General features: G+C 42.9%; 1 protein-coding gene across 6 annotated transcripts in view; it reads left to right on the top strand.

The window, feature by feature from the left end:
- plxna3 (plexin A3) overlaps positions 1 to 16257 on the top strand; it is a 226275-nt gene that overhangs the window by 116228 nt on the left and 93790 nt on the right. For all 6 annotated transcript variants that reach the window (XM_052481722.1, XM_052481723.1, XM_052481724.1 and 3 more), the window contains 3 exons: positions 3692 to 3815; positions 6631 to 6787; positions 7450 to 7549. In XM_052481722.1, the coding sequence (XP_052337682.1) occupies positions 3692 to 3815; positions 6631 to 6787; positions 7450 to 7549 (381 nt within the window). The remainder of the gene's footprint in view (positions 1 to 3691; positions 3816 to 6630; positions 6788 to 7449; positions 7550 to 16257) is intronic.

Genomic DNA, 16257 nt, shown 5'->3' on the forward strand with positions numbered 1-16257 from the left:
CAGAGCTATTGATGAAAGGACTGACCATCCATGATATCAAAATGATATATTTGAGTCTCTAGAGTGCTTGTTTACATTTACATTGTTTACAATCATTGGAGTAAAACAAGCTTATATTTTGGGTTCTGATGGGGTACGACAGTTGAACTAAGCTCATGAGGCATTTGCAATTTATATTCTTCAAGATTCATTGGGTTTATATAATTAGTTTATAAGTTAATAAATGAATGTAGCGAAATGCAGATCGCCCCTTTAACCACTACACTGACAGTAACGCCATGTTTAACAAATGTGTTGCTGTTATAAATGTTTTAATATCAGGCTGCTCCTTAGAATCTGTTTGGAGAAAAATAGGACATTTTCTTCCACAGCAGAAAATAGCAGGTTTAAAACCACTTCAAGCGGAGATCCCGCTAACGGGATCAAATTCGACAACATCCGGTGAAATCTGAGGGCGCCAAATTCAAAATGCAAAATCGTGATATTAAACATTCATGAAAATACAAGTGTCATACATGATTCTTTAGTATAGCATCTTGGTAATCGAACTGCATTGTCAGATTTCAAAAAGGCTTTACGGCGAAAGCATAGCATTCGATTGTCTGAGGACAGCACCTCACATTAGCATATTTTTCAAACCAGCACAGGCGTCACGAAATAACAAATAGCGATAAAATAAATCACTTACTTTTGAATATCTTCCTCTGTTTGCAATCAAAAGGGTCCCAGCTAAATAATAAACATGCATACAAAGGATTCCAAAAATTTACCAGCAAAGTTCGTCCAAACGAGTCAATGTTTTTTATTAGCCCTCAGGTTGTCTAATATCTAAATAAATTATAATATTTCAGACGGAGATTACTATGGTCAATAGCAAAGGAAAAGAACAAAGAGCGCGCCCACGTTCACGCACTCAAAAGACTACTTTTGCCCCGGCGCTCAACTTGGAACGACTACAAATACATCTTCATTTTTTTTTTTTTAAACAAGCCTAAAACCTTGTATGAAGACTGACATCTACTGGAGACCATAGGAACTGCAATCTGGGAGGCGGAAATTAGATCTTTCAATAGCATTGCATTGGAAGTCATTCTGAGCTCAAAAAAAAAATATTCCTGGGTGGATTCTCCTCGGGTTTTCGCCTGCTATATCAATTATGTTATACTCACAGACATTATCTTAACAGTTTTATAAACTTCAGCGTGTTTTCTATCCAATTCTACCAATTACATACATATCCTAGCTTCTGGGCCTGAGTAACACGCAGTATACTTTGGGCACGTCAGACAGGCAGCAATTCTGGAAACTAGCCTTACTCGCAGAGAGGTTAAAATAAAACCGCAATGAGAGAGAGAATGGCTGCTATGTGGCATTAACCTGAGATGTTCTGGCTTCAATAGGAATATATGAAACAATTGTTTCCAATAATCTATGTGGTCCTGTATGGCTCAGTTGGTAGAGCATGGCATGTGGGTTCGATTCCGGCGGCCACCCGTAGGTAAAATGTATGCACGGATGACTGTAAGTCGCTTTGGATAAGATCTGTCACATGGAATGACGCTTGAGAGACGAAACAGGTATGGGGAGTAAAACATTTAATAAATAACAGACATGAAACAAGACAGGAATAGCATCAGCATACAAGAAAATAAAGACAAAAAACAATCAGAGCGGGAGCAGACGTGACAATCGTCTGCTAAACGGCATATATTATTATTATTATATACAGTTGGAAGTTTACGTACACTTAGGTTGGAGTCATTAAAACTCATTGTTCAACCACTCCACACATTTCTTGTTAACAAGCTATAGTTTTGGCAAGTCGGGTAGGACATCTACTTTGTGCATTACACAAGTCATTTTTCCAACAATTGTTTACAAACAGATTATTTCACTTATAATTCACTGTATCACAAATCCAGTGGGTCATAAGTTTACATGCACTAAGTTGACTGTGCCTTTAAACAGCTTGGAAAATTCCAGAAAAGGTTGTCATGGCTAATTGACCTAATTTGAGTCAATTGAAGGTGTACCTGTGAATGTATTTCAAGGCCTACCTTCAAACTCAGTGCCTCTTTGCTTGACATCATGGGAAAATCAAAAGAAATCAGCCAAGACCTCAGAAAACCTGAAAGGCCGCTCAGCAAGGAAGAACACACTGCTCCAAAACCGCCATAAAAAAGCCAGACTACAGTTTGCAACTGCACATTGGGACAAAGATTGTAATTTCTGGATAAATGTCCTCTGGTCTGATGAAACAAAAATAGAACTGTTTGGCCATAATGACCATTGTTATGTTTGGAGGAAAAGGGGGGAAGCTTGCAAGCCGAGGAACACCATACCAACCGTGACGCACGGGGGGGCAGCATCATGTTGTGGGGGTGCTTTGCTGCAGGAGTGACAGGTGCACTTCACAAAATAGATGTCATCATGAGGGAGGAAAATTATGGGGATTAATTGAAGCAACATCTCAAGACATCAATCAGATAGTTAAAGCTTGGTCGCAAATGGGTCTTCCAATTGGACAATGACCCCAAGCATACTTCCAAAGTTGAGGCAAAATGGCTTCAGGACAACAAAGTCAAGGTATTGGAGTGGCCATCACAAAACCCTGACCTCAATCCTTTAGAACATTTGTGGGCTGAACTGAAAAAGTGTGTGCGAGTAAGGAGGCCTACAAACCTGACTCAGTTACACCAGCTCTCTCAGGAGGAATGGGCCAAAATTCACCCAACTTATTGTGGGAAGCTTGTGGAAGGCTTCCCAAAACGTTTGACCCAAGTTAAACAATGTAAAGGCAATGCTACCAAATTCTAATTGAGTGTATGTACACTTCTGACCCACTGAGAATGTGATGAAAGAAATAAAAGCTGAAATAAATCATTATCTCTTCTATTATTCTGACATTTCACATTCTTAAAATAAAGTGGTGATCCTAACTGACCTAAGACAGGTCATTCTTACTAGGATTAAATGTCAGGAATTGTGAAAAACTGAGTTTTAATGTATTTGGCTAAGGTGTATGTAAACATTCGACATCAACTGTATTATCCAGACCACGATGAGTCAATTATCAAAATAAAAGTTTCTGCTATGCAGCATTAAGCGAACAATTGGGAAGTTGGTTACAAAAACAACTTTGAACTCAGCATGGCTCAGCATATTTCAAATGTTTTCCAAATATTTTCACATATTTTCCTAAATGTGTGTTCATGATATACACTGGTATCATTTGTGCTTCTGCTCATACCCAACCTGCTCTTTGAGGCCAACTCAGTCATTTGTTACATCTAAAGCTTATTCCTGAAGTTAGGAATTTGTCCCAGATTCCCAGGGCTCTGTTGGACAATGGAGTGCATTAATTTTTACCCAGTAATACGGCTGTGTAGTGCATTGAGTTGAATGTTACCCAGTAATACGGCTGTGTACTAAGCTGAATGTTACCCAGTAATTCGGCTGTGTACTGAGCTGAATGTTACCCAGTAATACGACTGTGTAGTGCATTGAGTTGAATGTTACCCAGTAATACGGCTGTGTACTAAGCTGAATGTTACCCAGTAATTCGGCTGTGTACTGAGCTGAATGTTACCCAGTACAGCTGTGTACTGAGCTGAGCTGACATTTAAGTAGTAGAATAGCATGTAATATTGTGATCATTATTGACCCCTGACCTCATTGTGTTTCCTCCCAGGTGTTCCAGACAGGAGGCATGTGAGAAGTGGGCCGAGCCGCAGCATTTCAACACAGAGCTAGATCACTGTGTGGACATTAGTGTCACACCTAACAACATATCTGTGACCTCTACGTCCACTCAGGTAATTACAGGCTGTAAAAAAAAAAACTGTGTTCACACCAGAGAAAAACACGACGGTAGCTTATCACTGCATGGTGCTAGCTAATCACAACACTATTTAATCACAACACAATGCTATTTAATCACAACATGACACTAGCTAATCACAACACTATTTAATCACAACATGACACTAGCTAATCACAACACTATTTAATCACAACACAATGCTATTTAATCACAACACTATTTAATCACAACATGACACTAGCTAATCACAACACTATTTAATCACAACACAATGCTATTTAATCACAACATGACACTAGCTAATCACAACACTATTTAATCACAACACAATGCTATTTAATCACAACATGACACTAGCTAATCACAACACTATTTAATCACAACACAATGCTATTTAATCACAACATGACACTAGCTAATCACAACACTATTTAATCACAACACAATGCTATTTAATCACAACATGACACTAGCTAATCACAACACTATTTAATCACAACACAATGCTATTTAATCACAACATGACACTAGCTAATCACAACACTATTTAATCACAACACAATGCTATTTAATCACAACATGACACTAGCTAATCACAACACTATTTAATCACAACACAATGCTATTTAATCACAACATGACACTAGCTAATCACAACACGATGCTATCTAATCACAACACAAGTGCTATTTAATCACAACATGACACTAGCTAATCACAACACTATTTAATCACAACATGACACTAGCTAATCACAACACAAGTGCTATTTAATCACAACATGACACTAGCTAATCACAACACTATTTAATCACAACACAATGCTATTTAATCACAACATGACACTAGCTAATCACAACACGATGCTATTTAATCACAACATGACACTAGCTAATCACAACACAAGTGCTATTTAATCACAACATGACACTAGCTAATCACAACACAAGTGCTATTTAATCACAACATGACACTAGCTAATCACAACACTATTTAATCACAACACAGTGCTATTTAATCACAACACTATTTAATCACAACATGACACTAGCTAATCACAACACTATTTAATCACAACACAATGCTATTTAATCACAACATGACACTAGCTAATCACAACACGATGCTATCTAATCACAACACAAGTGCTATTTAATCACAACATGACACTAGCTAATCACAACACTATTTAATCACAACATGACACTAGCTAATCACAACACAGTGCTATTTAATCACAACATGACACTAGCTAATCACAACACTATTTAATCACAACATGACACTAGCTAATCACAACACAGTGCTATTTAATCACAACATGACACTAGCTAATCACAACACTATTTAATCACAACATGACACTAGCTAATCACAACACGATGCTATTTAATCACAACATGACACTAGCTAATCACAACACTATTTAATCACAACACAGTGCTATTTAATCACAACATGACACTAGCTAATCACAACACTATTTAATCACAACACAATGCTATTTAATCACAACACGATGCTATTTAATCACAACACAATGCTATTTAATCACAACACAATGCTATTTAATCACAACACAATGCTATTTAATCACAACACAATGCTATTTAATCACAACACAATGCTATTTAATCACAACACAATGCTATTTAATCACAACACGATGCTATTTAATCACAACATGACACTAGCTAATCACAACACAGGTGCTATTTAATCACAACACAATGCTATTTAATCACAACACAATGCTATTTAATCACAACACAATGCTATTTAATCACAACACGATGCTATTTAATCACAACACAATGCTATTTAATCACAACACAATGCTATTTAATCACAACACAATGCTATTTAATCACAACACAATGCTATTTAATCACAACACAATGCTATTTAATCACAACACAATGCTATTTAATCACAACACGATGCTATTTAATCACAACACAATGCTATTTAATCACAACATGACACTAGCTAATCACAACACAGGTGCTAATTAATCACAACATGACACTAGCTAATCACAACACAGGTGCTATTTAATCACAACATGACACTAGCTAATCACAACACAATGCTATTTAATCACAACATGACACTAGCTAATCACAACACAATGCTATTTAATCACAACATGACACTAGCTAATCACAACACAATGCTATTTAATCACAACATGACACTAGCTAATCACAACACAAGTGCTATTTAATCACAACATGACACTAGCTAATCACAACACAATGCTATTTAATCACAACATGACACTAGCTAATCACAACACAATGCTATTTCATCACAACATGACACTAGCTAATCACGACACTTGCTAATCACAACACGAAACTCGCTAATCACAACACGATGCTCGCTAATCACTACACTATGCTAGCTAATCACAACATGACACAAGCTAATCACAACACGAAGCTAGCTAATCATAACACGAAGCTAGCTAATCACAACACGAAGCTAGCTAATCACAACACGAAGCTAGCTAATCACGACATGACCAATATGGAGCTGGCTTATTATTAACCTGTCATTGCAGATTTCTGGTATAGGATACGCAGAGGGATGACTCCAACTGTCAAATAATATACTGCCTCTCTCTCCCTCCCTCTCTCCCTTTCTCTTCCTCCCTCTCTCTCTCTCCCTCCCTCTCTCCCTTTCTCTTCCTCCCTCTCGCTCTCTCCCCCTCCCTCTCGCTCTCCCTTTATCCCCCCTCTCTCTCTCTCTCTCTCTCCCTCCCTCTTTCTCTCTCTCACCTTTCCCCCCTCTCCTCCCTCCAGCTGAGTGTGAGAGTGGTCAACGTGCCCAGCCTGTCAGCTGGGGTGACATGTGTGTTTGAGGAGCTGACAGAGAGCCCAGGGGAGGTACTGGCCAAGGGGCAGGTCCTCTGTATGTCCCCCTCCCTCAGAGATGTCCCCTCCCTCACACAGGGATACGGTAAGGCTTCTATCAGAGACTAATATCAATCTAGTACACATTCAAATGTTATAAAACAATGTGCTAGCTATTGAGTGATAATATGTTTTTATTTTCTGATGATCATATTTATCACTATGTGTGAAATTAGCTCTATCGTTCCATACAGCTTTGTGGGTTGTATTATGTCAACTAGTGGTGACGACTGCTGCAATGTGTCTGAAGTACACCAGGTTTTAGTTGTTTGGAGCCATGTGAACATGGGCCTTAATGTGTTTTCAAAAAATTATGAAAAACAACTGAATGCTCTTACCGGATGGACTGATGGATGGGAACCTGAAAAGTGCAGTAGCTCATTTTTTTTTCCATTAGTAGCAGTTATTGAAAGTCCACTGGAAATGTTTTGCCAATTATCTTGAAGTCAAGCCTACAGGTATAATTGGACGAGCAGCAGAGATGTGGCCTGTTTGTAGGGTTCTGTTTTGGACTATAAGTGCACTTCTCTTGCTAATGGAAATGGTAGATAAAAGACAGGAGCAATCAGACATTTTTATCAACATCTACATTATTGAATTAGGCAGAAGAACATTATTTTTCTGGGGTATAGCACCTGGAATGGGACTGATAATGGTTTCAGAGCCTCTAGGCTGTCTGGTTTACTGTGGGTCTTCTCTTTATTCCAGGGGACAAGAGAGTGCTAAAGCTTTCCCTGAAGTCCAAGGAGACAGGGCACAAATTCATCACCACTGACTTCATCTACTACAACTGCAGCGTGCTCCAGTCGTAAGTATCTATCTGCCATGATCTCTCATCTCTCTGAGGACGAGAGGAAACAGAGGAGCTTTCAGTGAAGTAACATATAGATTGGTTCTGTCCGTCACGTGAAATTCTTTGATGAGTTCTACCGGGCTGTGTAGCCACCTCAGTGTAGAAGAGAGGCTTGACAGATAACAGGTGCCCTGTGTTTGCAACGTGGATGTAGTCATGCGTTTGCTCCTTGTCAAGTTCTTTAAATGATTCTATGAAAATAGATGGCATAAAGTCATGTTTATTGTCAATATTTTTCAATGAATTTCAGAAACCGGTACAGAGACATGGACAGGTAGAAGGGACAGAGAAATGGACAGGTACCAGGGACAGAGAAATGGACAGGTAGAAGGGACAGAGAAATGGACAGGTACTAGGGACAGAGAAATGGACAGGTACACGAGACAGAGAAATGGACAGGTAGAAGGGACAGAGAAATGGACAGGTAGAAGGGACAGAGAAATGGACAGGTAGAAGGGACAGAGAAATGGACAGGAAGAAGAGACAGAGAAATGGACAGGTAGAAGGGACAGAGAAATGGACAGGAAGAAGAGACAGAGAAATGGACAGGTAGAAGAGACAGAGAAATGGACAGGTAGAAGGGACAGAGAAATGGACAGGAAGAAGAGACAGAGAAATGGACCGGTAGAAGGGACAGAGAAATAGACAGGTAGAAGGGACAGAGAAATGGACAGGTACACGAGACAGAGAAATGGACAGGTAGAAGGGACAGAGAAATGGACAGGTAGAAGGGACAGAGAAATGGACAGGAAGAAGAGACAGAGAAATGGACAGGTAGAAGGGACAGAGAAATGGACAGGAAGAAGAGACAGAGAAATGGACCGGTAGAAGGGACAGAGAAATAGACAGGTAGAAGGGACAGAGAAATGGACAGGTACACGAGACAGAGAAATGGACAGGTAGAAGGGACAGAGAAATGGACAGGTAGAAGGGACAGAGAAATGGACAGGAAGAAGAGACAGAGAAATAGACAGGTAGAAGGGACAGAGAAATGGACAGGTAGAAGGGACAGAGAAATGGACAGGAAGAAGAGACAGAGAAATGGACAGGTAGAAGGGACAGAGAAATGGACAGGTAGAAGGGACAGAGAAATGGACAGGAAGAAGAGACAGAGAAATGGACCGGTAGAAGGGACAGAGAAATAGACAGGTAGAAGGGACAGAGAAATGGACAGGTACACGAGACAGAGAAATGGACAGGTAGAAGGGACAGAGAAATGGACAGGTAGAAGGGACAGAGAAATGGACAGGAAGAAGAGACAGAGAAATGGACCGGTAGAAGGGACAGAGAAATAGACAGGTAGAAGGGACAGAGAAATGGACAGGTACACGAGACAGAGAAATGGACAGGAAGAAGAGACATAGAAATGGACAGGAAGAAGGGACAGTGAAATGGACAGGTACACGAGACAGAGAAATGGACAGGTAAAAGGGACAGAGAAATGTAAAGTACTGGGGACAGAGAAATGGACAGGTACACGAGACAGAGAAATGGACAGGTAGAAGGGACAGAGAAATGGACAGGTACACGAGACAGAGAAATGGACAGGTAGAAGGGACAGAGAAATGGACAGATAGAAGGGACAGAGAAATGGACAGGAAGAAGAGACAGAGAAATGGACAGGTAGAAGGGACAGAGAAATGGACAGGTAGAAGGGACAGAGAAATGGACAGGCAGAAGGGACAGAGAAATGGACATGAAGAAGGGACAGGTACACGAGACAGAGAAATGGACAGGTAGAAGGGACAGACAAATGGACAGGAAGAAGAGACATAGAAATGGACAGGTAGAAGGGACAGATAAATGGACAGGTACACGAGACAGAGAAATGGACAGGAAGAAGAGACAGAGAAATGGACAGGTAGAAGGGACAGATAAATGGACAGGTACACGAGACAGAGAAATGGACAGGAAGAAGAGACAGAGAAATGGACAGGAAGAAGGGACATAGAAATGGACAGGAAGAAGGGGCAGAGAAATGGAAGGTACTGGGGGCAGAGAAATGGAAGGTACTGGGGGCAGAGAAATGGAAGGTACTGGGGACAGAGAAATGGAAGGTACTGGGGACAGAGAAATGGACAGGAAGAAGGGACAGAGAAATGGAAGGTACTGAGACAGAGAAATGGAAGGTACTGGGGACAGAGAAATGGAAAGTACTGGGGACAGAGAAATGGAAGGTACTGAGACAGAGAAATGGAAGGTACTGGGGACAGAGAAATGGAAGGTACTGGGGACAGAGAAATGGAAGGTACTGGGGACAGAGAAATGGAAGGTACTGGGGACAGAGAAATGGAAGGTACTGGGGACAGAGAAATGGAAGGTACTGGGGACAGAGAATTGGACAGGAAGAAGGGACAGAGAAATGGAAGGTACTGGGGACAGAGAAATGGACAGGAAGAAGGGACAGAGAAATGGAAGGTACTGGGGACAGAGAATTGGACAGGAAGAAGGGACAGAGAAATGGAAGGTACTGGGGACAGAGAAATACAACAACAAACCTAATGAGAAATGGTAATCATGCAGTGTACACGTCTAGTGATCAGTGGTGTAAAGTACTTAAGTAAAAATACTTTAAAGTACTGCTGAAGTAGTTTTGGGGAGTATCTGTACTTTACTACATTCCAAAAGAAAATGATGTACTTTTTACTCCATACATTTCCCTGACACCCAAAAGTACTCGTTACATTTTGAATGCTTAACAGGACAATTAATGGTCTAATTTACACACTTATCAAGAGAACATCCCTGGTCATCCCTACAGCCTCTGATCTGGTGGACTCACTAAACAGAGAACATCCCTGGTCATCCCTACAGCCTCTGATCTGGTGGACTCACTAAACAGAGAACATCCCCGGTCATAACTACAGCCTCTGATCTGGTGGACTCACTAAACAGAGAACATCCCTGATCATCCCTACAGCCTCTGATCTGGTGGACTCACTAAACAGAGAACATCCCCGGTCATAACTACAGCCTCTGATCTGGTGGACTCACTAAACAGAGAACATCCCTGGTCATCCCTACAGCCTTTGATCTGGTGGACTCACTAAACAGAGAACATCCCTGGTCATAACTACAGCCTCTGATCTGGTGGACTCACTAAACAGAGAACATCCCTGGTCATAACTACAGCCTCTGATCTGGTGGACTCACTAAACAGAGAACATCCCTGGTCATAACTACAGCCTCTGATCTGGTGGACTCACTAAACAGAGAACATCCCCGGTCATAACTACAGCCTCTGATCTGGTGGACTCACTAAACAGAGAACATCCCTGGTCATAACTACAGCCTCTGATCTGGTGGACTCACTAAACAGAGAACATCCCTGGTCATAACTACAGCCTCTGATCTGGTGGACTCACTAAACAGAGAACATCCCAGGTCGTCCCTACTGCCTCTGATCTGGTGGACTCACTAAACAGAGAACATCCCTGGTCATAACTACAGCCTCTGATCTGGTGGACTCACTAAACAGATAACATCCCTGGTCATCCCTACTTCCTCTGATCTGGTGGACTCACTAAACAGAGAACATCCCTGGTCATAACTACAGCCTCTGATCTGGTGGACTCACTAAACAGAGAACATCCCTGGTCATAACTACAGCCTCTGATCTGGTGGACTCACTAAACAGAGAACATCCCTGGTCATAACTACAGCCTCTGATCTGGTGGGCTCAGGTTTTTTTTTTTTTTTTTTTTTTTTTTTTTTTTTTGCGCAACCTGGCCAAGATAAAGCAAAGCAGTGTGACAAAAACAACAACACAGAGTTACACATGGGATAAACAAAAGTACAGTCAATAACACAATATAAATATCTATATACAGTGGGTGCAAATGTAGTAAGATTAAGGAGGTAGTGACTGGTGAGGTCAATATCCTTCCAGGATACCAGGCCAGGTCGATTAGAAATGTCTGCTCGCTAAAGTGTTTTAGGAAGATGAGGGGTGGTTGTTTGACCGCAGACCCATTACTGATGCAGGCAATGAGGCAGTGATCACTGAGACCCTGGTTGAAGACAGCAGAGGTGTTTTTAGTTGGTCAATTGTCCCTTGATAATTTGTCTGAATAGGCCATGACCAGTGGTGAAATAATGGGTCTATACCAAGCGGCTTCAGTGAGAGACTTATTTCTGGAAAGGTGGCTTTTTAAAAGTAGAAGCTCGAACTGTTTGGGTACAGACCTGGATATCATGACATATCTCTGCAGTATATTGCGACTCTGCCCCCTTTGGCAGTTCTATCTTAGTGGAAAATGTTGTAGTTGGGGATGGACATTTCTGAATTTTTGGTGGCCTTCCTAAGCCAGCATTCAGACATGGCTAGGACATCAGGGTTGGCGGAGTGTGCTAAGGCAGGGAATAAAACCAATTTAGGGAGGAGGTTTCTGATGTTAACAAACCAAGGCTTTTACAGTTACAGAAGTCAACAAATGACAACGCCTGGGGAATAGGTGTGATACTGGGGACTACAGGGCCTGGGTTAACCTCTACATCACCAGAGGAACAGAGGAGGAGTAGGATAAGGGTGCGGCTAAAGGCTATACGAACTGGTCTTCTAGTGCGTTGGGAACAGAGAATAAAAGGAGCAGATTTCTGGGTGTGGTAGAATAGATTCAGGGCATAATGTACAGACAAGGGTATGGTAGGATGTGAGTACAGTGGAGGTAAACCTAGGCGTTGAGTGACGGTGAGAGAGGTTGTCTCTGGTGGCACCGGTTAAGCCAGGTGAGGTCTCTGCGTGTGTGGGTGGTTGGACAAAAGAGCTATCTAAGGCATGGTGAGTGGGACTGAGGGCTCTACAGTGAAATAAAACAATAAGAACTAGCTGAGACAGCAGTAGACAAGGCACACTGACATTAGAGAGAGGCATAAAGCAGTCACAGGTGTTGATCGGGGGAGCTAAGACAACAACGGGTAAATGGCGATGAATGGGCCGAGCGGGTCAGTTAGTTACACACAGGACCTGAGTTCGAGGCTGGGGCCGACAGGTAAACAAAATGAGGTACCGTGTTATTGAAATAGTCCAGGGGGCATCAGCTGTTTAGCCGAGTGACCACAGGATCAGGATCCAAAGAACAGCCATAGTCAGTGAGTCAAGTAGCCGTTCAGTAGTCAGTACTACGCTAGGCAAGCAGAAGACACAGCATTTAGAAAGCTAGCGGGCCGGGGCAAGAAGATGGGTCTTGGGGGACCTCGCAATGGAACAGCCTGTTGAGACCACATCGTGCGATTACGTCAACAGACCAGTCGTGATGGATCGGCGGGGCTCGTGTCGACAATGAAGGGTCCAGGCCAATTGGCAAAAGAGGTATTGTAGCCCTAGAATTAGATGGTATATGGGCCTAGCTCAGGCTAATTGGTGCTTGCTTCGGACAGAGGTGTTAGCTGACAGTAGCCATTCGGTAGCAGCTAGCTAGCTGCAATGACCCGGTGTAATGATCCAGAGCGGCAGGAATCCGGTGACGTGGTAGAGAGAAGCAGTCCGATATGCTCTGTGTTGATATCGCGCTGTGAAGACTGGCATGTATTGTCCGAGCAAAAGCTGGCGGTGTCCGAGCTAAAAGTGAAGACCGCTAGCCGTGGCTAACAAAGACTAGTAGCTAGTTAGCTGGCTAGCTCCTGACAGAGGTTCCAGTTATAAGGAATAAAAATTGCAGATCCGTACCACATTGGGTGAGGCGGGTTGCAGGAAGGTATATTTAGTTTGTAGATAGAAAGATAGAAAGTGATTCAAAAGTATAAGAGCAAAAACAAATGTCTATTTAGACGGGATAAGACACGGGATAAGACAAAGACAAACACAACACACGTCCGACTGCTACACCATCTTAGGAATCATCACTAAAAACGTTTGCAAATTATGTCTGAGTGTTGGAGCGTGCCCCTGGCTATCAATAAAAATACATTTAAAAAAGGGTGCAGTCTGGTTTTCTTAATATAAGGAATTTGAAATTATTTATACTTTTATTTAAACTTTTGATACTTAAGTATATTTTAGCAATAACATTTACCTTTGATACTTAAGTTTATTTAAAACCAAATACTTTGACTTTTACTCAAGTAAGGATTTTACTTGGTGACTTTAACTTTTTTCATTTTCTATTAAGGTATCTTTACTTTTACTCAAATATGACAAATGGGTACTTTTTCCACCACTGCTAGTGACACTGCTATGTCCTCTTCCACTTTCCATGTTATCCATCATACGACCACTGGACACAGGACCAGATAACATCCAGGACAGGCTAGCCAGATGTTGCTAGCTAATATGATTTGAGAAGGCCTGGGTCTGTAACAGTAGCAGCAGCAGGCTCATGCAGGGTAGGGCCAGGCAGGGTAGGGGACAGGTAGGGTAGGGCCAGGTAGAGTAGGGCCAGGTAGGGCAGGGTAGGGTCCAGGGAGGGTAGGGCAAGGTAGGGGCCAGGTAGGGTAGGGTCCAGGCAGGGTAGGGCCAGGTAGGGTAGGGGTCAGGCAGCGTAGGGGTCAGGCAGGGTAGGGTGCAGGCAGGGTAGGGGCCAGGTAGGGCAGGGTAGGGCCAGGTAGGGTAGGGGTCAGGCAGCGTAGGGTCCAGGCAGGGTAGGGTGCAGGCAGGGTAGGGGCCAGGTAGGGCAGGGTAGGGCCAGGTAGGGTAGGGACAGGTAGGGTAGGGACAGGTCGGGCAGGGTAGGGGCCAGGCAGGGTAGGGCCAGGTAGGGCAGGGTAGGGCCAGGCAGGGTAGGGCCAGGTCCGGGCAGGGTAGGGGCCAGGAAGGGTAGGGCCAGGTAGGGTAGGGTAGGATCCAGGCAGGGTAGGGCCAGGTAGGGTCCAGGCAGGGTAGGGCAGGGTAGGGGTCAGGCAGCGTAGGGTCCAGGCAGGGTAGGGGGCAGGCAGGCTAGGGCCAGGCAGGGTAGGGGCCAGGCAGCGTAGGGGCCAGGCAGGGTAGGGGCCAGGCAGGCTAGGGCCAGGCAGGGCAGGGTAGGGTAGTCAGGTCCAGGCAGACATCCAGACCACAGCTTTGCTGAGGCAGAACAATGGGACTGCATCTCTCCGAGGATCAGTCAGAGCCCCTTGCTCAGAGCCTCTCGCTGGCTTCAGCTTCAGCACGGAGCTCCATGCCAAGGTCTCGTCTTTCTTCTGTTCTGTTTGTGGAGCAACGGCGTTTTACTGGCATATGTGCACATTTGCACTTCAGCACTGAGTCGATGGCGTGGGTGTGAGAGGTTTTTTTCTCAACATGGAGGAGTGTATGACATGGAGTATCATTCTGAATATTGTGTATATTGCCATTGTTTTTAAATTAGCATGACGCCTCACAGTTTAAGATGAAGACGTTAACACAGGAAAAGCAAAGACATATCGGTGGTCTGGCAACTTCACTCTTCATCACATCCAAACATGCTCAAAATAATTTGTTTGCAGCTAAATGAATGGGTGTTTATGTCAGAGAATAACATGTCCTTGTCGGCTGACAGAATGCATACACAACAGTGAATTCTCTAGTGTAAGGAAGCAGGGCAACATAATCCATGCAGGGCTCGCCAGTTGCCATAGCAACCTAGCAGAGGCCTACCTTGCCAGAGCGGTCTGCCTGAAGCCTATGCCAGATTTCCTCTTTTCACAAAGGCCCTGTGGGACCATTTAGCCCTTGAATTGTTTCCCCCTCTGGTTTTTGCTGGCGGACAGCGCTCACTCACCCCAGCCCTGCTACGTTGGCACCCATTTTCTTCTCAAAACAATTCTTTAGCAATAATGACCACCTGTGAATTGGAAGGACATTAGCTCTGAAACTAGGGTCTGACTGATTATACACTTTTACCAAATCACCCCCTGGCATTTTAGGCATTTCAGAACAAAGGCAATTTTTTATAAGACATTATGAAATCTCTGGGATACCTTTTGAATCTTTCTCATGTCTCCCCAGCAACACCTCCCAGTTCTCCCCTTCCTGTCTTCATTATTTACCTGATTCTCCAAAGGCATTCACATTTGGTAGAAACCCAGTCAGATCTACTCAGAAACAAGCTCCAACTAGCCAACGTTAACACTAGTTTCCGCATACAGCAGTCCAATAGGCTACCGAGTCCACTTCCAAGCAATGATGTTAGGAAGGAAACTCCCTTCATTAGTGGTTCAGGTTTTGGCTGTTCTGTGTTTCTCAGGCTTCACTGAAATTAGACCGAAGTGAATTGATGAACTTTTTACCCCCGATGCAGCATATTGCATATCTCAGCAAGACATGCTGATCTACACATATTATCTACAGCAGATCTCATCCTCTTGCAGTGGAAGACAGCACTGTACCATGCAGCCTTACAGCCGGCGATACTCATAGCTCTCTTATTAAAGTAGGCCTTAACATTCCCTTTCTATAAGGTGTACTGACTCTACTGATAGCTACTTTATTAAGGAAAAATGCCTGTGATATGTGGTTAAGATGAATGTGCTCACTGTAAATCACTGTGGATAAGAGAGTCTACTAAATGACTAAAATGTCAAATATAAAATGTGTACTATATGTCTGGAGCAGGCGTTGTACATCTCCATGAATACACTGACTCAAAACATTGTATTAACATGGCCAACGTATAGCCAGCCTGCCGGATTAAAAATGCTTTGGTATTATTTTCCAGGTGTATATGTGGCTTGCCTCTGAAATGCTTTTTGTTATTCCCCCACCAACA

Source organism: Oncorhynchus keta, chromosome 27, assembly GCF_023373465.1.
Source record: "Oncorhynchus keta strain PuntledgeMale-10-30-2019 chromosome 27, Oket_V2, whole genome shotgun sequence".
In the NCBI taxonomy this organism is placed as follows: domain Eukaryota; kingdom Metazoa; phylum Chordata; class Actinopteri; order Salmoniformes; family Salmonidae; genus Oncorhynchus; species Oncorhynchus keta.